At 44.8% G+C, this 25,291-nt stretch overlaps 1 protein-coding gene across 1 annotated transcript in view; it reads left to right on the top strand.

Annotated features, from left to right (window-relative positions):
* os9 (OS9 endoplasmic reticulum lectin) overlaps nt 1-25,291 on the top strand; it is a 37,222-nt gene that overhangs the window by 9,105 nt on the left and 2,826 nt on the right. The window contains exons 2-13 of the mRNA XM_033015836.1: nt 5,524-5,700; nt 7,132-7,195; nt 10,388-10,464; nt 11,955-12,053; nt 13,475-13,676; nt 14,601-14,771; nt 16,583-16,701; nt 17,224-17,284; nt 18,105-18,190; nt 19,336-19,569; nt 20,709-20,889; nt 22,899-23,072. Coding sequence (XP_032871727.1) covers nt 5,524-5,700; nt 7,132-7,195; nt 10,388-10,464; nt 11,955-12,053; nt 13,475-13,676; nt 14,601-14,771; nt 16,583-16,701; nt 17,224-17,284; nt 18,105-18,190; nt 19,336-19,569; nt 20,709-20,889; nt 22,899-23,072 — 1,645 coding nt within the window. The remainder of the gene's footprint in view (nt 1-5,523; nt 5,701-7,131; nt 7,196-10,387; nt 10,465-11,954; nt 12,054-13,474; nt 13,677-14,600; nt 14,772-16,582; nt 16,702-17,223; nt 17,285-18,104; nt 18,191-19,335; nt 19,570-20,708; nt 20,890-22,898; nt 23,073-25,291) is intronic.

The following is a 25,291-nucleotide window of genomic DNA, read 5'->3' as shown; positions in this document are numbered from 1 at the left end:
TTGCATTTAGCAACAAAAGAAATGGCCACGTGGTCTTTCAAGCCTGCTTTGCCACTCATCATGATCTTGCTGACCCTGTGCCTTGTCCACTCCTTTGCCCATTCCTCATGCACTCTAATTTAGTCTGCAGTGCAGTGCATTAACTTCACAGTACAACTAAATAGTAACTTCACATGGAAGGTCAACGTGCAGCATTGATGGGGAAAGAGGAGGTAGAAAGAAAGGCAGGAGTGGCATGGGGAAAATGGAACTGGTAATTGTTAAAATGGAAGAAGTGAACCAGAGCGTGCTGGAGGGGATGCTGGAGAAACTCAGCGGGTGAGGCAGCATCAATGGAGCGAAGGAATAGGTGACGTTTCGGGACGAGACCCGAAACGTCATCTATTCCTTCGCTCCATAGATGCTGCCTCACCTGCTGAGTTTCTCCAGCATTTTCGTCTACCTTTGGATTTTTTTCCCGCATCTGCAGTTCTTTCTTAAACATACTGGAGGGGATGGTACCTTCCAAATGCTGAGGCGGACAGGGTAATGGAAAGATGCATCTTGCGATGGTATCATACTAGAAGTGTTGGATATGGGCAGGGCCCTAGTGAGACCACACCTGGAGTATTGTGTGCAGTTTTGGTCCCCTAATTTGAGGAAGGACATTCTTGCTATTGAGGGAGTGCAGCATAGGTTTACAAGGTTAATTCCCGGGATGGCGGGACTGTCATATGTTGAGAGAATGGAGCGGCTGGGCTTGTACACTCTGGAGTTTAGAAGGATAAGAGGGGATCTTATCTAAACATATAGGATTGTTAAGGGTTTGGACACGCTAGAGGCAGGAAACATGTTCCCGATGTTGGGGGAGTCCAGAACCAGGGGCCACAGTTTAAGAATAACGGGTAAGCCATTTAGAACGGAAACGAGGAAACATTTTTTCTCACAGAGAGTGGTGAGTCTGGAATTCTCTGCCTCAGAGGGCGGTGGAGGCTGGTTGTCTGGATACTTTCAAGAGAACTAGATGGGGCTCTTAAAAATAGCGGAGTCAGGGGATATGGGGAGAAGGCCGGTACGGGGTACTGATTGTGGATGATCAGCCATGATCACATTGAATGGCGGTGTTGGCTCTAAGTGCCGAATGGCCTCCTCCTGCACCTGTTGTCTATTGTATAAATGGTCCAGGATGATACATTGCAGGGGGAGGCTGGTGGATTGGAAAATCATTCTAGTCCCAGAACCAGCCTTGAAAACAAAACTGTTGGAGTGAATGTACAATTGAACATAAGGGGCAGCATATTGGATGGTGCCATCATCTGAACAGTTGCGATGGAGACTGAGAAACTGGGAGTGTAGAATGGAGTCTTTGGAGGAAGTTGGGTAGAAGGAGGGAGAGTTATGTTAGCTGTGGGCTTGTGGTGGCTAATGATCGCAAATCATTCCCCTGAAATGGAATTGCGAGGTTAAGGAATGGGGAAAGGTAGGAGATGGACTGTGTGAAATCGGCACATTGGGGCAGCTGGTAGAGTCGCTGCCTCATGGTGCCAAAGACCTGTGTTTGATCCTGACCTCGGCTGCTTTCTGTGTGTGCAGTTTGCACATTCTCCCTATGACTGCGTGGATTCCTCCCACATCTCAAAGACGTGGGTTTGTAGGTTAATTGGCCTCTGTAAATTGCCCTGAGTGTTGGGGAGCGGAGAGGTACGTGGGACAACATCGAACTAGTGTGAACATGGGCCAAGGAACCCGATCTCCATGCTGTGTCTTTAAATCAATGAATCAGTTGAGATGATAAAGGTAGAAAAAACTAATAGAAACCCACTCAGAGATGGACATTTCTGCTGGAGGTACATGAAATGCTTTTATGTTCTCTGAAAGTGCATGCTTGAATTTTCTGTCATCGTGGAGAGCAAAGAAATAATATCTGCCCCGGTATTCTTTGAAGTCTACAAATAGATTTGCGGTTTGTCAGCTGTTTACTAATCTCTGTAGTGTAGCAAGTCTGGAGGTACTTTGTTAAGGGGCTTTTCCACTTTCCCGAGTTACGAATTCTCCCGAGTTTTCCCCTTGCTTCAAACTCAGAGAATGTCCGTAGGAGGCTGTAGGCTTTCGTAGATATTTCATAGCGGATCGTAATGCCAGCCGTAGGTACTCGGGGCATCAGGTAAGTCAGGACGTTTTTTCAGCATCTTGAAAAATGTCCACGAGTAAAAGAAAAAATAGCCCCGAGTACCTACAGCTGGCTATTACCGTAATTCTCCGAGTTTGAATCAAGGGGAAACTCGTGAGTAACTCGGGACAGGGGCTTTAATATGCAAAACACTGGTAATACCATGCATATACATTGTGCTTTGTACATGCAGCTGTTGGTGTTTTCTCCTGGGTAATGCTGAAATATAGCCAGTGGCTTTACTGTGATGTCAATCCATTTCAAAATATTCAAATCTGTGCTGGCACTGATGACCAAAGTGATATGATCAGTGAAACTAGCAGGATGACTAGGGTGGGGGAGGGACGGAGAGAGAGGAAATACAATATTCATCCTAGGTTGTAAGCTGCCCATGCAAAATATTAAGCCATGGCCAACAATGGACCATTGTGGGCTCCACCTTTCCCAGATCATCGGTGCCGCCTCTGATTGTTCTTGTTCTATGTACTTGTTCATACCTCTAGTTTACCCCCTCCCCTGACCCTCTGTCCGAAGAACGGTCTCAACCTGAAATGTCACCTATTCCAATTCTCCACAGATGCTGCCTGACATGCTGAGTCACTCCAGCATTTTGTGTCTATCTTGAACATATTCAAATCTCTACGCTGCCATCAGGGAAACAAGCTGTCAATTTATCTCTGTGCAAATATTGGCCTGGGTTTGTTTGTCAGTCTGGTTCATGTTCATAAGTCTTGGGAGCAGAATTAGGCCATTCGGCCCATCAAGGCTACTCCATTCAATCATGGCTGATCTATCTTTCCCCCTCAACCCCATTCTCCTGCCTTCTCCCCATAACTTTTGACACCCTTACTAATCAAGAATCTGTCAATCTGTTGAATACCCAATGACTTGACCTCCGCAGCCGTCCATGGCAATGAATTCCACGGATTCACCACCTGGCAGTGCAATCAGGCACTCAAAATATATTTATTTGATACCACTTTTGAGGGATATACAAATGATCTAAATATTGATTGATGGAACAAATATGCCTTTCACTAAAGGATAAGTAGCAGGAAGATCACTATAATCTTGTCCCTGATCTCATCCCAGGAGTTTCAATGTGATCCAATGAACATAACCTATTTGTGTAAGAAGGACTGCAGATGCTGGTTTAAGCCGAAGATAGACACAAAAAGCTGGAGTAACTCATTGGGACAGGCAGCATCTCTGGAGAGAAGGAATGGGTGACGTTTTGGGTCGAGACCCTTCTTCAGACATAAGCATCTCTTGTTTTCTCCTGCTTGGTTTATAATGTTGCAAACTCAGGATGCCCCACGCCAAATTACTGGTTTTAATGTCCTTGAAGCATCGTTGCATGTTAGTGTTTAATAAAGTATCTTCATACAAGTGTCAATGGAAGAGATTGTCTTATCAGTTTCCAAAGTATATCTCATAAGTGATCTCCGTTAGAATACCCCAAGGCTGCGGACTGTGTAATGCGAATGTTCGTGGTGTACTAACGGGCACATCACTACCAATGTAGGCCTTCGAAGGGATGTTTTCCAAAGCCCAGTTCGTGGTGAATTAGCTGATGTGCGCCAAGGCATAAATAGCTGTGTGTAATTTTATGAAATACTTGCTGTCATGTCATAACTATTTTATTAATACAGTTCACTGCAGGCGTTTATCTAACTCTTGTGAACACAGCATAGTAAATTACAGTCAACCTCTTGGAAACACGCAGTGTGAAATTACTGTGCTTCTGCAGAAAGCAGATGTCCTTTCAACTGACTGACTTCATCCACTTCACCACCAACTTCCATCCGGCACTCCAATACACCTGGACGATTTCCGACACTTCCCTACCATTCCTTGACCTCACCATCTCCATCGCAGGGGACAGACTCCTGACCGACATACATTACAAACCCACTGACTCACATGGCTATCTGGACTACACGTCTTCCCACCCTGCCCCCTGTAAAGACTCCATCCCCTACTCCCAATTCCTCCGCCTACGCCGCATCTGTTCCCAGGATGAGACATTCCATACCAGGGCATCGGAAATGTCCTCGTTCTTCAGGGAACGGGGATTCCCCTCCGCCACCATAGATGAGGCTCACACCAGGGTCTCATCCATACCCCGTAACACTGCTCTCTCTCCCCATCCCCGCACTCGCAACAAGGGCAGAGTCCCTCTGGTCCTCACCTTTCACCCCACCAGCCGGCAAATACAACACATAATCCTCCGCCATTTCCGCCACCTCCAACGTGACCCCACCACTCGCCACATCTTCCCATCTCCCCCATGTCTGCCTTCCGCAAAGACCGCTCCCTCCGCAACTCCCTCGTCAATTCTTCCCTTCCCGCCCGCACCACCCCCTCCCCGGGCACTTTCCGTTGCAACCGCAAGAAATGCAACACCTGTCCCTTCACCTCCCCCCTCGACTCCATTCAAGGACCCAAGCAGTCGTTCCAGGTGCGACAAAGGTTCACCTGTATCTCCTCCAACCTCATCTACTGCATCCGCTGCTCTAGATGTCAGCTGATTTACATCGGGGAGACCAAGCGTAGGTTGGGCGATCGTTTCGCCGAACACCTCCGCTCAGTCCGCAATAACCTACCTGAACTCCCGGTGGCTCAGCACTTCAACTCCCCCTCCCATTCCCAATCCGACCTCTCTGTCCTGGGTCTCCTCCATTGCCAGACTGAGCAACAGCGGAAATTGGAGGAACAGCACCTCATATTCCGTCTGGGGACCTTGCGTCCGTATGGCATTAACATTGAATTCTCCCAATTTTGCTAGCCCTTGCTGTCTCCTCCCCTTCCTTAACCCTCTAGCTGTCTCCTCCCACCCTCCCATCCGCCCGCCCTCGGGCTCCTCCTCCTCCTCCCCTTTTCCTTCTTTCTCCCCACCCCCCATCAGTCCGAAGAAGGGTTTCGGCCCGAAACGTCGCCTATTTCCTTCGCACCATAGATGCTGCTGCACCCGCTGAGTTTCCCCAGCAATTTTGTGTACCTTGTCCTTTTAACATGCTTATTTTTCATCCTTTTTATTTGAAACAAATGAATGTGCAAAAATTCCACTCAATAGTCCTTCCCTGCTTCAATGTGACATTTGGACGTTCCCTGTCAGTCATCTGGTTCAAGGGTTTAATTTATGGGGCTAGTTTTGTGCCGTAGAATTACACTCTCTACTAAATCGACTAATGCTGCTCAATATCAATAGTAATTTTGTGCAAAGGTTCGCGGTTATTGAAGGGATTTTCAATGTGAGCTGAATTACATCCCGGGCTTCTGTTAAAAGGATTGCATGATTATCTGTCATTCTCAATAATTGGCATTTCAAGCTGCAACTGCTGTCTAATTGTAATGTTTTCTTTCTTCGACAGTCAAAATCAGATGATATTGTAATAGTTTCTTCAAAATACAAGCAGATGTACGAGTGCCGACTGCCGGCTCAAGCCATGAAGTTTCAGCAGGATTCTGAAGATGAAGAACTGTCTTATACAGGGCTAGACATTTCTGAACTGTTGAAGCCAATGCATGCAGCATCTTGCCTTGTAAAGGTGAAGTTATTGTTGTGAAGAAATTAAGCTGAATACCTGTGTTTTGAAGTGTTCTTTTAGACCCAAGCTTTGTTTCATGAAAAGTAAAATAATTACTAGGCATTTCTGTTGCCTCCTGTTCCACATCATTCCCTTACCAATCCCCCCCGTAACAAAAATATGAAACGTGAATGTTCTATACTGTAAAATCAGAATGTACATGTACAAAACACTTTTTCTCACAGAGAGTGGTGAGTCTGTGGAATTCTCTGCCTCAGAGGGCTGTGGAGGCAAGTTCTCTGGATGCTTTCAAGAGAGAGCTAGATAGGGCTCTTAAAAATAGCGGAGTCAGGGGATATGGGGAGAAGGCAGGAACGGGGTACTGATTGGGGATGATCAGCCATGATCACATTGAATGGCGGTGCTGGCTTGAAGGGCCAAATGGCCTACTCCTGCACCTATTGTCTATTGTCAAAAGAGATGCCGTCCCTCCCTGAACCATCATTGAGTTCCCTCCCCCCCCCCCCCCCCCCCCAGGCATTTATTGTCCTACTTCCAAAAGCACCATAGAAAGCATATTGTCCAGGTGCATCACAGCCTGGTTTGGGAACAGATCTCAACAGCAAGAAATTGCAGAGAGTTGCCGATGTCGCTCAATGACTCACACAGACAAGGCTTCCCATCTACACTTCACGCTGCACTGGAAAAGCAGTCAATATAATCAAAAAGACTCTGCTGATCCTTGCCCCTCCTCCGGTCGCCAGCAGGCTGTGGCCGTCGACTCGTCTGGATTCCAGGCTGCCAGCTCCTACACCATGTGGTCTGCATCTCCTGGGCCCACCTGCCCCCTACTCTGTGATGGCACCACTGGAGTAGCGCCCAACAATCTCTTCTCCCCCCCCCCCCCCCCCCCCCCCCGGTCTTTCATTTAGTCTAGCATTTCTAGATTGCAGTAACCTATTAGAGATTTAAGTGATCAATTATTATTAATTCCTTGTATTTAGTTTAGTGATGCAGTGTGGAAACAAGCCTTTCAGTCCATGCTGACTATCGATGACCTGTTCGCACTAGTGTTGTCCCATTTTCTCGCCGGCTAGAAATTTACAGAGGCCGATTAACTTACAAACCTGCATGGCTTTGGGATGTGGGAGGAAACCAGGAAGAAACCCACGTGGTAACGGAGAATATGCAAACAGGATCGACCTTGGCCCCTAGTGCTGGGAGGCTCTATTGTAGAGCTTGCTTTCTGGCAAGATCGGCATTTAATGCCAATCCCTAATTGCCCTTTAATAGATGCTAGTTTTTCATGAACTGCAATCCCTATATGGGGAAGATACTTCCATGGGTAGATAGTTCAAGATTTAGTCCCAACAATGATGAGAAGCAGTTGTGTCTTTCCCTGTCGGAGTGATGCTTGATATGTTGACGTGGTTATCTTCTATCCCCTTGCAGGTCAAGGAATGGTGGACTTACGAATTTTGCTACGGCCAGTATATCAAGCAGTACCACACAGAAGGTAAATACAAAAGCTCATATTGATAGCCAAATTTTGAATCTTTTAAAATTGTTTTCCTGAAATTTGTGCTTTGTCCACAAAGTCAGCACTTATTGCCATCCCAAGTTGCACTCGAGAAGTTGTTAGTGAGCTGCACCATTGAACCTCTATAGTCCTCCCAACAAGGGGCCACACACAGTTTAAGGATAAGGGGGAAATCTTTTAGGACCGAGATCAGAAAAACATTTTCCACACAGAGAGTGGTGAATCTGTGGAATTCTCTGCCACAGAAGGTAGTTGAGGCCAGTTCATTGGCTATATTTAAGAGGGAGTTAGATGTGGCCCTTGTGGCTAAAGGGATTAGGGGGTACGGAGAGAAGGCAGGTACAGGATACTGAGTTGGATGATCAGCCATGATCATATTGAATGGCGGTGCAGGCTCGAAGGGCCGAATGGCCTACTCCTGCACCTATTTTCTATGTTTCTAAGCTTCAGTAGATTATTTTTACATTTGTATCTTTTCTCTCATTCTCTTCCATGAGTTTTTTTTACTACCTTGACAAGGGATGGAGGCAGAAGGCCAGGATTGGGCTATGACATTCGGGCAACATCCTGGGATTTCAGATCATTCTTTCCATGTTAGCCCATTCCACAACATTTTTTTATGTTTCTCTATTTTCATCCCGCAATCACAAAACCTGTTCCTACTATGATTTTCAAATTGACTCTATAGTCGGAGTCTCAAGACTGACTTTTTGATGTATACTAGAAATGAGTTACTAGGAGTTAAAATTTTCAATACTCAGTTGCAGAAACTAAATTAATCCTAGTCTAACATTTAAGCTGTTATTATTTGTATCAAAATAAGCAGCACCAGAATCTGTAAAATTTATGTGCCTTGATGAGATCGACAGAAATAACCGCTGTAAAAACAAGACAAAAACACGTTTTTATTAACAAACATTCTGCACTCTTCAAACTTTGAGTGTGCAGTGTTATGCCCCTGTCCCACTTAGGAAACCTGAATGGAAACCTCTCGAGACTTTGTGCCCCACCCAAGGTTTCCGTTCGGTTCCCGGAGGTTTTTGTCAGTCTCCCTACCTGGTTCCACTACCTGCAACCTCCGGCAACCACCTGCAACCTCTGGGGACCGCACGGAAACCTTGGGTGGGGCGCAAAATCTCCAGAGGTTTCCGTTCAGGTTTCCTAAGTGGGACAGGGGCATTAATAGAAATTGGTTTCGAAGTGTCTTTTCAAAGCTGGAAAGTTGAGCTGTACAAATTAACTAATTATATAAATTGTGGTATTTGGCGGCAAGAGATTTTTGGCAATTCGTTTTTGACTCTGTGCTTGTGCAAGGATAATCTTGCAATCCCACCCCAACCTAATTATTTCCCCCTCCCACCCCCCCCCCCCCCCCCCCCCGCTGAGGTACCCATCCATCTACAGTAAGAAGGGTAAGTATGACAGCACAATACTGCTCTAATTCTTTGAAGTAATTCCCAAGGCATACAGGCTTGTTATATTGCAAAGCTAAAATTACCTGTGATACAAGACTGACTTAAAAAAACAAAAACAATTTGCCTATTCTTACTGTGTGTCCGAATGTTTGCTAGAGCTCTTGAGTAGAATAGTGAAATGCAGTTTGTCGTCTTTTTAACTGTTAAAAACCTGTATTATACATCAAGGCTGCTGCTGTGCAGTTTAGCTAATGAACCAAAATTTAGAGCGCTGGCAATCAGGCAAAGCACTCCGTAACACTGCTCTCTCTTCAGGGAACGGGGATTCCCCTCCGCCACCATAGATGAGGCTCACACCAGGGTCTCATCCATACCCCGTAACACTGCTCTCTCTTCAGGGAACGGGGATTCCCCTCCGCCACCATAGATGAGGCTCACACCAGGGTCTCATCCATACCCCGTAACACTGCTCTCTCTCCCCATCCCCGCACTCGCAACAAGGGCAGAGTCCCTCTGGTCCTCACCTTTCACCCCACTAGCCGCCAAATACAACACATAATCCTCCGCTATTTCCGCCACCTCCAACGTGACCCCACTGCTCGCCACATCTTCCCATCTCCCCCTATGTCTGCCTTCCGCAAAGACCGCTCCCTCCGCAACTCCCTCGTCAATTCTTCCCTTCCCTCCCGCACCACCCCCTCCCCGGGCACTTTCCGTTGCAACCGCAAGAAATGCAACACCTGTCCCTTCACCTCCCCCCTCGACTCCATTCAAGGACCCAAGCAGTCGTTCCAGGTGCGACAAAGGTTCACCTGTATCTCCTCCAACCTCATCTACTGCATCCGCTGCTCTAGATGTCAGCTGATTTACATCGGCGAGACCAAGCGTAGGTTGGGCGATCGTTTCGCCGAACACCTCCGCTCAGTCCGCAATAACCTACCTGAACTCCCGGTGGCTCAGCACTTCAACTCCCCCTCCCATTCCCAATCCGACCTCTCTGTCCTGGGTCTCCTCCATTGCCAGAGTGAGCAACAGCGGAAATTGGAGGAACAGCACCTCATATTCCGTCTGGGGACCTTGCGTCCGTATGCCATTAACATTGAATTCTCCCAATTTTGCTAGCCCTTGCTGTCTCCTCCCCTTCCTTAACCCTCTAGCTGTCTCCTCCCACCCTCCCATCCGCCTGCCCTCGGGCTCCTCCCCTTTTCCTTCTTTCTCCCACCCCCCCATCAATCTGAAGAAGGGTTTCGGCCCGAAACGTCGCCTATTTCCTTCGCTCCATAGATGCTGCTGCACCCGCTGAGTTTCCCCAGCAATTTTGTGTACCCAGGCAAAGCACTACATCTGCAGTGTTGCTCAAGACACATTTACAACTAGATTTCTGGCCAAAAATCTACCCACGTATTTGGGGAAATCTCTGCATGGGCCAGGAATGTTTTTAAAAACTGCGATGCTGATCTCCTGTCAGGCACGTTGTTCAGAGGTGAGAACAAAATGGTGATTGGAGGCAAAGTACTAGATGTAACAAGTGACTAGAAAGGACCAGCCTCTGAAAGGTAGTCTCCATGCTGCAGAAGTCATGTTGTATAACAGCAACTGCTTTGTGTTAAAGCACGGCTGAAAGAATTGAAGTTGCCTACATTGCCAGCTTCAGGATCAATGCCGTGTTTGTCCAACACTGCATAAAGTTCTCATTTGTAACTCTACTTTCAAGATGGAGTTTGCATTTTAGCTGTAATTTTCTTGTGTTCAGATTCTGAAGTTAAAGGAGATGTGATGTATCTTGGGTTTTATGAATCTGAATTTGACTGGAGCAATGAAACTGCAAAGGTAAGGATAAATTCAAATCCTAGGTAGGCTCGTCTGGTGTCATTATTGGTGGCAGTAGATCAAAAATTTAAATGCTGTTATTTGGACTTGCTCAAGCCAAATTGCTTTGACTACTAACCTTATACAGATTATGAGTGAATAACTGTACCCAGTTTTATTCTTTGGGTTTTATTTATAAATTCATTTTTATTTGCTCTGTGCATTTGTTGTTGACCATAAGATTTTTCAATGGGATGCCAACTTTGGTTGTTCTTCCCTTCAGAATTGGAAATTCATGTGTTCGAGCCCCATGCAAGGCTTGCGCATGTAATCTGGGCTGACTTTTCAGGACTGAACAATGGGAACGGTGCACTATTGGAGCACCTTTGTGTTAAACAGGGGCCACTTCTGCCAGCAAGTGTTATGGTGTCCTGACCCATATTCATCTTGTAACCAAAGTAATTAAAACAAATGATCTGGTCATTTATCTTATTGCAGTTTGTGGGACATTGAGGTTTGTGGGAACTTGCTGTGCGCAAATCTGCTGCTACTTTTTATTCTGCATTACAATAATGACTGCAAACCAAAAGTACTTTATTGCGGTGAGATGTCATGAATGGCGCTATATAAATAAAAGTTATTTCCTGCACGTAATGGTTGTCTATCACGATTATTGCATTTCTGAATTATGCGCAAATATCTATCTCTCGCATCCTTGCATAAATACAAATGTTGTCCTGTTATAATTTGCTTTGAAGCCCTGGAAGAACATGGCACAATAAGGTAAGATCACAGGATGTGCCAATTTGTAGCACTCTGTAATTGTGTAGGTATTAACTTGTTTGTTTGTGGATGCGGACTGAATGGTGCATTTAAAAAAAAAAAAATTTTAAGTACTCTGTAACAAATGCCTCGAGTCAAATAATAAGCTAGTCCACTCGTCTCCCAAAATGTTGCCTTCTCTCACCCATTCCTCAACGGGTGCTTTTGTTCAGAAACTAAAAGTTATGATCAGATAGCTTTCAAATACAAATTGCCTTTATTGTCATTTAAACAAACCGAGGTCTGAACGAAATTTTGTTGCCTGCAGTCATAGCAGTTAAATAAACATAACACACAGTTTCACACAGACATCCATCACAGTGAATCTCCAAACACCTCCTCACTGTGATAGAAGGCAAACGTCTTATCTCTTCCCTGTGATATTCTAATAACAATAATATTCTAATAAAAAAACAATTCCCAGCTGAAGGGATTGGGTGACTTGCCAAGACTCAAGAACTTGGATGTTAAGTGATCGATTTAGCCAAGACATGAAGTATAGCTGGTGCCATGGAATTGCGCCCAGTAAAAAAGAGAAGGCTATCTGTGCAGTTTGTCTCCAGTGACTGCATGGTTAATTTAATTGATTACTGATTATGAGTTCAACGGATTAAATTATATAACTAATACAAATAATTTGCAGTTATAAAGTCTTGCATGCCTTTTTTGAAAATCCCTTTTATTTACAGGCTTCAAAGCAGCACAAATTGAAGAGGTATCATAGTCAGACTTACGTGAATGGATCCAAGTGTGAACTGAATGAAAAACCAAGAGAGGCTGAAGTGAGAGTAAGTTTACAGTTTACCTTTGAAGCTGGTTTAAGGGGAAAAAAATGTTATACTTAATTAGTTACTTGTGTTCAGAGTTAAAGGATAACATTCTGCTCGGTTTGAATCCCAAATCAGCTTTCTATTTGGATGTATTTTGACTTTGGTGTTACTTTCGAGTGACTTTTTAATATATCATTGCCATTTAATGGTGTATGAGAGTGGTACTTGGAACACATAATCTCTTTAAATGCAGGACTTTTTAGTTGTCACTATTTGGGGTTGGCTCCAGCACTAAGGAAAAAGTGCCTGAAGGTGAGGGCAGCATCAGATCAGAGTAGGTATAAGAAGCAAACACTGGAAGAACTCAAAGTCAAGCAGCATATGTGGAAAGAGAAAACAGTTTGGATGAAGGGTCTTTGACCTGAATCTTTTCACTGGTTTCCCTTTCCATTGATGCTGCGTGTCTAAATTCCATTTTTTTGTTGTTCCTGATATAGACAATAGGTGCAGGAGTAAGCCATTTGGCCCTTCGAGCCAGCACCGCCATTCAATGTGATCATGGCTGATCATCCCCAATCAGTACCCCGTTCCTGCCTTCTCCCCATATCCCCTGACTCCGCTATCTTTATGAGCCCTATCTAGCTCTCTCTTGAAAGCATCCAGAGAACCTGCCTCCACCGCCCTCTGAGGCAGAGAATTCCACAGACTCGCCACTCTCTGTGAGGAAAAAGTGTTTCCTCGTCTCTGTTCTAAATGGCTTACTCCTTATTCTTAAACTGTGTGGCCCCAGGTTCTGGAGTCCCCCAACATCGGGAATATGTTTCCTGCCTCTAGCGTGTCCAAGCCCTTAACAATCTTGTATGTTTCAGTGAAATCACCTCTCATCCTTCTAAACTCCAGAGTTTACAAGCCCAGCTGCTCCATTCTCTCAGCATATGACAGTCCCGACAAATGATTCCAGCATTTGTTCCCTTGATTAAGTACAACATAAGAGGAATGACTGTGCCATGGCAGCCTACCTTGTCTTGAACTCAAGAATGAAATGTTACCTATGTTATCAATGTAGGATGTATATATTAAAAAAAAATCTTAAACCACTACAATACTAAACGACCAACCCAAGTGTAAATCCTAGCAGAGCAAAGTGAGAAATAAAATACAATAAATCCCGGTGATTTTTAAACTGGCATCTGGTGAATATCCATTGAATTCTGTATTGTTATAAAAATCCAACTAGTTCCTAAATATCCAAAAGTTTCAGAGGCTGCTGTTTGAGCATGTCCCCCTGGTGTTTGGAGAAACTGAAATTGCGAGTTGCTTCAAAGCAGGGAGTATTGATGATGTTTGCTTTGAATATACTGTTCTAATGATATTGATTTTACTAATCACTAATTTCTCTGTGCGAACTAAGTTCTCTTGTTTTATTGTATTTTTACTAGTTTATGTGCGAAGAAGGATCGGGAGATTTCATCGCTCGAGTGGATGAACCTCAGTCGTGCAATTATGTGCTAACAATACACACCACTCGTATCTGCCAACACCCTTACTTGCGCCCCACCATTGTCTCCAAACCTCACCCAATTAAATGCCAGCCTGCGCTCAGCCCAGAGCAGTATGTTGAATATGTCAAAGCCCAAGTCTGTGAGTAATGACGTTTTAATACCTTCAATCCAACCAAGATGGATTAACTAATGCACACATGTTGACTTTTACAATGTTACATCTTGCAGTGAATGTTGTCCTTAGCTGTTATCTGTGCACTGTGGACAGCTTGATTGTATTCATGTACAGTCTTTGATCGGATAGCATGCAACCAAAAGCTTTTCACTGCACCTCGATACACGTGACAATAATAATCTAAACTGAAGATTGTTTATCTTAAGGTTTTATATTGTTTCGTTATGAAGTGTACTTTCAATGGCTGCCTTTCTGTAAGGAAGGTTAGTGCCAGTTTTGGCCAGTTTGTCCCTGCTGGACAAACTGGCCAAGCTGCTCCATTCTCTCAGCATATGACAGTCCCGCCATCCTAGGAATTAACCTTGTAAACCTACGCTGCGCTCCCTCAATAGCAAGACACCTTGGGCTCTAGTTCCTTAAGGAAGAGAAGCTTATTTCAAGTGTTCTTCATGGGATTGTACTGATCTCCATCAGCTCCCCATACACTGTACAACTTGTTCTACAGTCGGTCTCATACCTTGTTTTCATTTTCATTCACTTGATTATTCTTTATAGTTTATTTAAAACAAATAGATTATCTTTCTTAACTTAATTCAATATCATATTTTAACTCTCACCTTAGTTTGAAATGACTGCCTTGGTTAAAAGAAGTTGGTCACCAACGCATTTACATTTGGACGGGTACATGGATAGGAACGGTTTAGTGGGATATCGACCAAATGTGTACAAATTGGACTAGTTTAGATGGGGCATCTTGGTTGGGTCAAAGAACTGTGTGACTCTGAAGGCCCAGCAGTCCTATCGTTGACTAAAGTCTAGTTGTTGATGAAGATGATGCTTTTTCCTGAGGTTGCCAGTATTGACTCTTTCTCGTGGTGCCACCTCCAGCTGACACCAAGCGCAAAGTGGAAAAAATCTCGGAAGAATTGAAAACCTTGGATGAAATGCTTTTGAAAGACCAAAATACACAGAGCAAGGAAGAGGCCGGGCTGACTCAGGAAGCTAGTAATCAACCCGAGGAGCTTCCAGTCAGCAACAAGAGTATATTTGAAATGGAAGGTATGTTAGAATCTGTAGCTGTACACAAGGCATTTTATTTTATTTATTTATTTAACCTTTATTTAACCAGGATAAGTCTCATTGAGATTAAAAATCTCTTTTACAAGAGAGTCCTGGCCAAGACAGGCAGCAGCACAGTTCCACAGTTACAGACAATAATTTAAAAAAAACAACAGAGAACATATAAATAGAGTCACAGTCAGATTCAAATTCAGCAGGGGTGTTAAAATTAACAGCAGACTCAGCAGAGCCTGGGCCTGGGTTAGGTTGAACATTCCCTGAAATCATATTTGTAAAACAAACAGACACAGTTAGAGACAGGAGGAGACGTGTGCTGCCATCTTGGATTCTTGCCACAGAAGATGTCGAGACGGTGCAGGTTTGGAATTCCTCCCACACCACACGAAAGCCAGACCGGCCCGGTCAGCACCGGCGAGGCAGTAAGGGGGGGGGGGGGGGGGGGGGCTGTTCTGGATGCAGGTGTCAAAGTCCAGAAAGATTTTCTCCCCTCTTTTGGTGCGCTAGTTTCGTGGCAGGTTGCCAGCCACAGTTGTGGGAGCTCGGCAGTTAGTTGATAAGACTGCTCGCAGTCCCAAAACAAGCAGAAACTTTTAAAATAAATCTCTGCAGCGTCGCAGCGATACTCCAAGATGTTAAAGGTTCCGCTGTGCCTCCTCCGAAGTCCAAAAAGATGTTTAAATTCACCCACTTTTGTGTCTGGACGGGAGCTCCGCAACACCACACCTCTCTGCTGCCACACCTCCTGCGCATTTATTCTGAAGGGCGTTATTCAGCTGAAATTCCAAGAAGTAGACCAAGATCCTCTTGCGTGTCAGAACTCTACAGCACCGAGCCTGTAATGTAAAACAAGGTTTCATAGGGGTAGCAGGCCAGGAACTAATGGGGACCTTTTAGCACTCTCCTTATCTCTTGGGTCTGTATTTAATGTTTGTTTTGTTCACTATAAACAAGGGAGGCACGGTGGCACTGCGATAGAGATGCTGCCTTTCAGTGCTTGCATTGCGGAGGCTCAGGTTCCATCCCGGCTATGGGTACTGCCTGCACGGAATTTGTACGCTCTCCCCGTGACCATGTGGGTTTTCTCCAAGATCTTCAGTTTGCTCCCACACTCCGACACCGAGGTCTTGGGGCAGGTAGTTGAGGCACGGACTATCGCAATGTTTAAGAAACAATTAGACAGGTTCATGAATAGGACAGGTTTAGAGGGATATGGAACAAACGTAGGCAGGTGGGACTAGTGTAGTTGGGACGTGTTGGCCAATGTGGGCAAGATGGGCCAAAGGGCCTGTTTCCATGCTCTGACTCTATTACTTACTTACTGCCTATTATGCTTTCTGGCATGTAGGGCAGCAACGAAGGTCCTCCACTCAGTAGTGTTGGTTCCGCTATTTTTAAGAGCCCTATCTAGCTCTCTCTTGAAAGCATCCAGAGAACCTGCCTCCACCGCCCTCCGTGGCAGAGAATTCCACAGACTCACAACTCTCTGAGAAAAAGTGTTTCCTCGTCTCCGTTCTAAATGGCTTACTCCTTATTCTTAAACTGTGGCCCCTGGTTCTGGACTCCCCCAACATCGGGAACATGTTTCCTGCCTCTAGCGTGTCCAAGCCCTTAACAATCTTTGATAGAAGATCAAAGACAGATAGACTTGTGTAGCAAATTCCAACCTTACATCAGAGAAATCTGAAATGGAAAATATTCTTATTTTCATACTCTATCTATTACACACACTGCATACAGTTTAAACTCTGACAATGGACCAACAGTTGTAGGCTTGTTTGATTAACTCGCAGGAAGTGAAGCTTTCAATTCACCTGAGGCGATTGAGGAGGATGACTATGGTGAGGATTTCTGGAATAAAATCAGCAAACCAGAGACTGCCGATCCCTCTTCCGAAGAAAAGCTTGAAGAGGTATTGTCAAGAATTTTTGATTTATTTTTCTCATTGATCTGTTGTGTTTGGAGAGAAGCAGATGCTATAATTGTACAAAAAAACAGTGCAAGTGAAATCAGTGAGTGTGAAAGCTGATAAATTCCAGGAACCTGATTGACATCCTAGAGTTTTGAAAGAAGTGGGTTGAGAGGTAGTGGATGCGTTGGTTGTCTTCCAAAGGTCCATAGATTCTGGCGCCAAAAACACGGTGCTGGAAGACCTCAACGGTATCGGGCAGCATCTGTGGTGGGAATGCACAGACAATGTCGTTTAGAGCTGGGACCCATATGTCCTTTCCCTGCACACTGGACCAACCAACAAATGATGGATTTCATTCCTATTAAGTTGTGCATTGAAGACCTTTTCCTTGGTGGTTCAGGTTGTTTAATTCAGTTGAGGTTAAACGTTGTAGTTTTTAACGTGTGTGTGTGTGTCAGTGTTCGTGTCCTTCAAGTCCTTTGCTTGTGATTTGCAGTAATGACAAATGTTTTTATTTATTAGGCTGACTCTAAATTGAGTGAAACGGTTCAAACTGGGGAAGATGATCCTCTGGATGACCAAGGTAAAAAAAAAAGTTGAGCCGCCCATTCCAGCCTCCCTTTTCCATGTGTGCATTAGGACTGTTTCCATTTGTCCATGACCAGATCTCAGACGACATTGCAGTCCTTCAGTTTCAAAAAGCAGTGCATTGCTCCCTTTACCTCTGTGAATGAATAAATATCTATACCTTTTACAAGATTTAGGTTTTACTATATGGAGGTATATTGTAATGATACAATGATACAATTTATTTGTTGTCATTTAAACCTCATTGAGGTTCAAACGAAATGTTGTTTCTGCAGTCATACACACAAGAAAAAGAACCAAGACACAACACAATTTACACAAACATCCATCACAGTGAATCTCCTCCTCACTGTGATGGAAGGCAAAGTCTTATCTCTCCCCCTGCACTCCTCATTCTCCTCCCGATGTCAGAGTCAAAGCCCCCGGTGGGCGATGGTAAGTGTCCCGCGGCCATTAAAGCCGCGCCGGGCGATGCAAGGCCACGCTCCGGGTCTTGGTGTTGGAACCCCCGGCGTGCGCTAGCAGGTCCAGCGGCCATTTAAAGCCGCACCGGGCGATATAAGGCCCTGCTCCAGGTAATTTTCAACCCCGCAACTCGGGCGGGAGAAGTCGCCGTTGCGGAAGCCCCGAAAAGCGGTCTCCCACCAGGGACCCATCAGAAATCCATCATCATAAAGCTTATTTATTCCATTTTTAATTTTTTTAATTTTTATATTAGAATTTTTTTAATATCTCCATGTAATCTTTGCAAAGGCTTTGTGATTCTTGTCTCCGCACCACTTCTCTCCCACACTACTCGGCTCTTTTGTTTTCAGGAAATGAGAAAATGCAGTTCAGAATAATACGCAATCCCGATGATCTTGCAAAATTAGTTCAAGAATTAAAAGACCAAACTGAAAAGGTACTGAATATAATCCTGTCCATTCCATTCTCAAACGTTGATCTCGAAACAAAGAAATGTCTGCAATGTAATTTCACTCCTTTTCATGATGGTGTTCTGCTTTGACCATTATAATTTGCTTAATGACATTTAGTGGCAGGTTAATGGAGTCCCATTTCACTGCTGCCATCACAGAACCAAATGACATGACCACAGAATGGTCACAGCTAGAAAGGACACCCTTCTGACTGTTGAGTATGCACCTGCTCTTTCTCAGAGCAATCCAGCTTGTCCCATTGCCCTGGGATTCACGACCAGATCCACCTTCATTCTCGGCTAGGGTTTAGATCTGCCTGCTTGTAGCCTTTATAATAACCGACTCGACCTGAATATGGATGACATATCATTGTAAACACGGTCTTGGTTGAATGCATACCTAATATTCTCCCTCACCCCACCCCAACCCCCACTGCCGAGTTTAAATGAACCAAGTTATCATGGGTGAGAATAATCACTCAAATATCCAAATGAGCTTTCATTCCTGCGCCCCCTCCTGTCCTGTAGAGTTAACACATTTAGTAAGAATTTTAACTCTGTACTGGCATTTTTTACTTTGAATTACACTAATACTCTCCCATTGTGAGTTCTCCATATCTTGAGACTTGGACTGAAATCTCAAGAATATTTTGAATGGAAATATATTGTAACTTTTTGATTTGCATTTATAGCATCAGAAATAGTTTTGCTGAAACTAATGGTCAGGGAACAAATTCTCGGTGTTACTTTGCATGCTACGTTACAAGCTCCGACCATAGAATTGTTGTTCTACAAATTGTTAGGTTGACGTGCTTAAATTGTCGCTTTTGCCCCTGTCCCACTTAGGAAACCTGAACGGAAACCTCTGGAGACTTTGCGCCTCACCCAAGGTTTCCTTGCGGTTCCCGGAGGTTTTTGTCAGTCTCCCTACCTGCTTCCACTACCTGCAACCTCCGGGAACCGCACAGAAACCTTGGGTGGGGCGCAAAGTCTCCAGAGGTTTCCGTTCAGGTTTCCTAAGTGGGACAGGGGCATAAAAGTTTTCATTTTGCCTGGGTGGGTTGTGAACGGTGGCCAGCTGGTGTGTCTGTTAGAATCGAAGCTAATTTGTGCTTTCTGGCGGGTGAAAGCGGAAAGGAGAGGACAAGGATCCGACCGAGAGTTCTGCAGAATATCCTGAGGACCGGGCCGAACAAGACACCTTGGAAAAGCAAGAGGAGACAGTAGATGATGAAGAGAACGAGCTCCTGAAAGACTTTGAAAAGGAACTAGAGGAAGTGTCTCTACCCAAATCAAAAATGTCTGAAATTAAAAGGGAAGTCAAAGAAGAAATGGAGAAGGAGTTTGAAAACCTTATTGATGAAGTGAGTAATTAATATTGGCATAAATAGTAACATCTTTGGGTTGGTTAACTTGACAGGCCCTGAGACCCGTGTCTGTATGATGGATGACGTATGTAATACTCGTGTTGCGGCATTGTGGATAGAATTGCAGTGATGTAGGTGCTTTGGGGCAAGAAGATGATCAAGCGGCAATTAAAAATCTTGCGGATGCTAAGATTGGTCCATTAGGTTTCAGGCTTCGTTACTGTCTAAAGGTGGATGTGGGCAGAATTTGTAGTGTGTCCAGAGTGGTGCCTTGACATTAAGATCCTATGTAATCGAGCAAGCAATCAGGAGCTGAAGCCCCCAAGTTGAACTCCGAATTGTTTGCTCAACTTGCAGTCGTATTATAAAATTGAATGAATGAATGCGACTTGATTGCCACATGTACCTGGGTACAGTGAAATGCCTTACTTTGCATACGGCGTAGGCAGTACATACGTGTCGCCACGTTTTGACGCCGACAATGTTACAAAAGTACCGAACAGTCATATCTGCTGCGTGCCACCACATTGCCAGCAACCTCCCCCCCCCCCCCCACCGGGTCCCCCTGAAGGTTAAGGCTCTTGTGAAAATAATACAATATCCTTGTCCTTTCTGCAACGAATTGCTAGAAATTGCTCTTCACTAATGTGTAAAAGCTTCCTTAAGGGGCTGTCCCACTGTATGAGCTAATTCAAGAGCTCTCCCGAGTAAAAAAAAAAAAATCAAACTCGTAAGCACGTAGAATGTACGGAGCGGCTACGTCAGAGCTCGGGGACGTCTCTTAGCGGCTCGTAACGCTAACGGCAGGTACTCGGGGAAACGCAGTAAGCTCATGAAGATTTTTCAACATGTTGAAAAATGTCCACCAGAGCCCCGAGTACCCACGAGCGGCCATTACCGTAATTCTCCGAGTTCGAATCGGGGGAAACTCGGGAGAACTCTTGAATTAGCTCGTACAGTGGGACAGCCCCATAACTCGTCGAATGTACCACATTGCACCTCCCAGCCAAATTACCGCCTTGCTGATCAAAGATTTGTGTTGTGTAATGTTTTGTGTGCTTGGTGACGAGAAAGCGGAACTGAACGTAGATTTACATCATTATACTGATGAAATTGTGTGTGACCATGTTTCTCAGGCACAAGATGAGCTTGAAGCAGAGGGTCTCAAAGGGGAATTTGATCGCAATCAAGCCTCCAAGACTTTGGTTACGACCCTAAACAAACTCATTGATAAGCTTGAAGACAAAGAAGCTTCGAACAAAGAGGACAGTGACCCAGCCAAGGGTAGTCCCAGTCACTCTCCCAAAAAAACACCAGGTACAAGGCTTTTTTTGTTAGTACAAGTCCATAAACCTCGCTTTTATCACCCTCACACCCTGCCCTCTTTCTGATAGCCCCTGATAGGGCCAACAGTTGGACTCAAACTCATTATCAGCAAATATCTTGTGCTTTGTTTCAACGGAGTAAACATTGCTGATAGGCGTTAAATCCAATGTCATTACCAGCTTGGGGGACATTGATAACTTGCTTGAGACCAGGGATCAAAGCCTTACCAGTCAGTGTGATTATTGCCATGTCATTTGGGCCATTTTCCCTGTATTTTTCCGAGCCCTGGAGGCAATAGTTACAAGTTATTTACTAAGGATCTATGTAGTAAGGATCTAAGGGAAATCTTAACGGAGAAACATTGCAAATGGCAAAACCATTGAGGGGAGATGCAAAGTATTATTTGAATATTATTTCCATATTATATGTAAAGTTTACAGTGAAAGTCGTGGACAGGGTAATAATGGATGGAAAAGGACTTAAAATTCAGAGCAGTGCTGAAAGTTGGGTGGTTTCCAAATGTATTGCCAACCCAGGTTCAAAACAGCAGAGTTATAGGTGATAATCTTTCATAGAAAACATAGAAACATAGAAAATAGGTGCAGGAGTAGGCCATTCGGCCCTTCGAGCCTGCACCGCCATTCAATTTGATCATGGCTGATCATCCAACTCAGTATCCTGTACCTGCCTTCTCTCCATACCCCCTGATCCCTTTAGCCACAAGGGCCACATCTAACTCCCTCTTAACTATAGCCAATGAACTGGCCTCAACTACCTTCTGTGGCAGAGAATTCCACAGATTCACCACTTTCTGTGTGAAAAATGTTTTCCTCATCTCGGTCCTAAAAGATTTCCCCCTTATCCTTAAACTGTGACCCCCTTGTTCTGGACTTCCCCAACATCGGGAACAATCTTCCTGCATCTAGCCTGTCCAACCCTTTAAGAATTTAGTAAGTTTCTATTCTTGATGGAATAATGTTGCAGGGTTACTACTATTCTACTAATGTTCAAGAACAGCAACCAGGAGATTGAGTCGAGTGTCAGTCATGCGCTGGTTGCTGGAAATCATTCTTGGGATTATAATGAATTTAAACATTGAAAAAGTCTGTATGAAGGAACTACTGGTTTACACCGAATATATGCACAAAATGCCGGAGTAAATCAGCGGGTCGGGCAGCATCTCTGGAGAGAAGAAATGGGTCGCGACCCCAAACGTCACCTCTTCTTTTTCTCCACAGATGCTGCAAGACCCGCTGAGTTACTCTGGCTTCTTGTGTCGAACACTGAAAAAGTAGATTGCAGTTTCTCCTCCTCCATTCAATAAGATTGCAGTTCACCAATACTATTTTTTGTGTGTCTCTGCACTTTTTGCGGCACTTTCGTATCCAAAATCTGTTTGTCTTTAACACAGAGCATCCGCAACTCTGTCGGTTAGAGAATTGCAAATACCTGTTCATTTGGGTAAAGAATGTTTTAAAGACATGTCGCGGGGTGACGCCTGTATGGTCGTGAGTAGTCGCCCAAAGAGTCGTACCTTTTTCTGGTCGCCACTGGATTTTCAACATGTTGAAAATTTTCAGCAACCTGCTGAGACTTTGACGGGTGACGGCAGTCCCCGAAAAAATAGCATAAGTGGGACAGGCCCTTTTTAGTGATTACATTTTATCTCCAACTATTTTAAAATCACTGGCAGTCCGAATTTCACATTTTATTTGTTGAGTACATGGTGTTTAAATGTGATTGATTAAGAAGGAACTGCAGATGCTGGAAAATCGAAGGGAGACAAAAATGCTGGAGAAACTCAGCGGGTGCAGCAGCATCTATGGAGCGAAGGAAATAGGCAACGTTTCGGGACGAAACGTTGCCTATTTCCTTCGCTCCATAGATGCTGCTGCACCCGCTGAGTTTCTCCAGCATTTTTGTGTTTAAATGAGATTTGAGTATTGTTGGTTTACAATTTAAAGATCGCCTTTATACTTTTTGCCATTGCTGCATTTCAGAAAATGATGACGAGACTGAAGGGCACGTTAAAGTCCGAGTCACAAAAATCAACCCAAGCAGTCCGCTGCGTAAAGAGATGAAAGTGCGTGAAATGAGTAGCACAGATCCCCAACTCCGGCAGATTCAGAATGTGGTGCAAGAGCAGCTGGAGAAAGCGGGATTGAAAGCTGAAGGTAGTTTTGCAGACTCATTACTTGTACTGACGCGACAAATCTTCCACAGCCCCTTTAGTCTGACGGAAAGGAAGTGGTTCTTTTTCCATGAGGGAGTGGAGAGTCTCCTTCAGAGCCCCTCTGTGTCAACTTCCCTGTCTGTGGCCTCAATTTTCAACTGGCCCAGAATGCTTGAATGAATAGTTGCCAGCCACAGGGGCGTCTGAAGTGAAGCGGGCTACGCCTTCATCAAGGGGACACAAGTTGGAATTGTGTGTGTCATAAGGACACTTGATAGGGTGGGAAATTGGATAATGGCGCACTCCGATTCCTATATCACTGACAAACGTACCCTTTCTCCTTCAGCGGGCCTGTAGCCTTTGCCGCAGTTGACCACACCATTGTCCTCTGGTATCCCTCCGCTCATAGGACAACATTTGTTCCATTTGCACCAGGGCAAATTCCTTGTATGTGAATACTTGGCCAATAAACTTCTTCATGCATTTGTGGCCATCTTGCCATGGCCTAAGAGTCACCAGTAATGGCTTCTCTTCCTGTTCCTGCACCCTCGTCCCCGAAACGTTGGTGCACTTATATCACCCAGCTTCATTTGCCATGAGCTCGTGTGACCTCTTCACTGCCTCTTTTTCAGACTCATTGCCCAGCATCTAATATTGGATGAGCAAAGTTGCTTGCAACCAAATACTGGAAAGTCTAAAAATCCTTATTCACTCCATTCCTTGCCCACTGACTTCATCCCATTTATTTGAGTTCCCCTATTGGCTTCAACTTGTAACATATACCAAGAACAGCACAGGAACAGACACTTTGGCCCACAATGTCTGTGCTGAACACAATGTTAAGTTGCGCTCATCTCTACTTCCTGCTCGTGATCTGTACCCTTCGATTCCCTTCATATCCATGTGTCTATCCGAAAGCCTCTTAAATGCCAGTATCATATCCACCTCCACCAGCACTCTCAACAGCTTGTTCCAGTCACCCACCTCTAAATATATAACCTGCCCCGCACATTGGGTTTCCGTCCGAAATGTTGCCTATTTCCTTCGCTCCATAGATGCTGCTGCACCCGCTGAGTTTCTCCAGCACTTTTGTCTTCCTTTAAACTATGGCCCTCTCAACTTAAAGCTCTGCTCAATGTCAAATCATTGACATTTCTACCTTGTAAAAAAGGGTCTAACTGTCTACCCTATCTATACCCCTTAAAATTTTGTCTACTACTATCTCGTACAATCCAAGTTTGTTCAACTGCTAAGTGTTAATAATTGCAGCATCACTGTGTGGGGCCCAGTGTGAGCTTGTACATTGTCCTGTATTTCACCAGTGTGCCTTGCTTCCCACACTGTTCATCTTTCCTCAGCCTCTTCCCCGCTGTAGTGCACAAGTAATTTGAGAAATTAGGGCACAAGACCAATGAGGAAGCCTTCAGTTTGGTCCAAGAATATCACGTATGCAGTCACGCTGTCCTGGATTTAAAAGCACCGTTTACAGTTGTATTGATCTGAATGTACTTTGATACTCATTGCATCACATTGTCAAGTAGTAGCGGGCAGGTGGAGTGAAGCAAAATGTGGAATGCCAAAAAATGGGACGGTGATATTGATTTCATATTGGATAGTGGTGACCTTATAGTAGGCTCCTGTTCTTTATGATCATAGACTACACGCTTCTGCCTCCCTGCCACGGCTGTTTAGTTTAGAGATACAGTGTGACAACAGGCACTTTGACCCACAGAGTTCACACCGACCAACGTCCACTCTGTACACTAGTTCTACACCACACACAAGGAACAAATTAACAAAGCCAATTAACCTACAAACCTGGAGTGTGTGGGAGGAAACTGGAGCACCCAGAGAAAACCCACGCAGGTCACGGGGAGAACGTACAAACTCCATACAGACAGCACCCGTGGTCAGGATCAAACCTGGGTCTCTGGCGCTGTAATGCCCCTGTCCCACTTAGGAAACCTGAACGGAAACGTCTGGAGACTTTGCGCCCCACCCAAGGTTTCCGTGCGGTTCCCGGAGGTTTTTGTCAGTCTCCCTACATGCAACCTCCGGCAACCACCTGCAACCTCCGGCAACCACCTGCAACCTCCGGGAACCGCACGGAAACCTTGGGTGGGGCGCAAAGTCTCCAGAGGATTCCGTTCAGGTTTCATAAGTGGGACAGGGGCATAAGGCAGCAACTCTACCGCTCCAACCACCATGTTGATGCTGCTT

Source organism: Amblyraja radiata, chromosome 46, assembly GCF_010909765.2.
Source record: "Amblyraja radiata isolate CabotCenter1 chromosome 46, sAmbRad1.1.pri, whole genome shotgun sequence".
Lineage (NCBI taxonomy): Eukaryota > Metazoa > Chordata > Chondrichthyes > Rajiformes > Rajidae > Amblyraja > Amblyraja radiata.
Note: the sequence above shows the minus strand (reverse complement) of the source record. Positions and strands in the feature narration are given on the sequence as shown.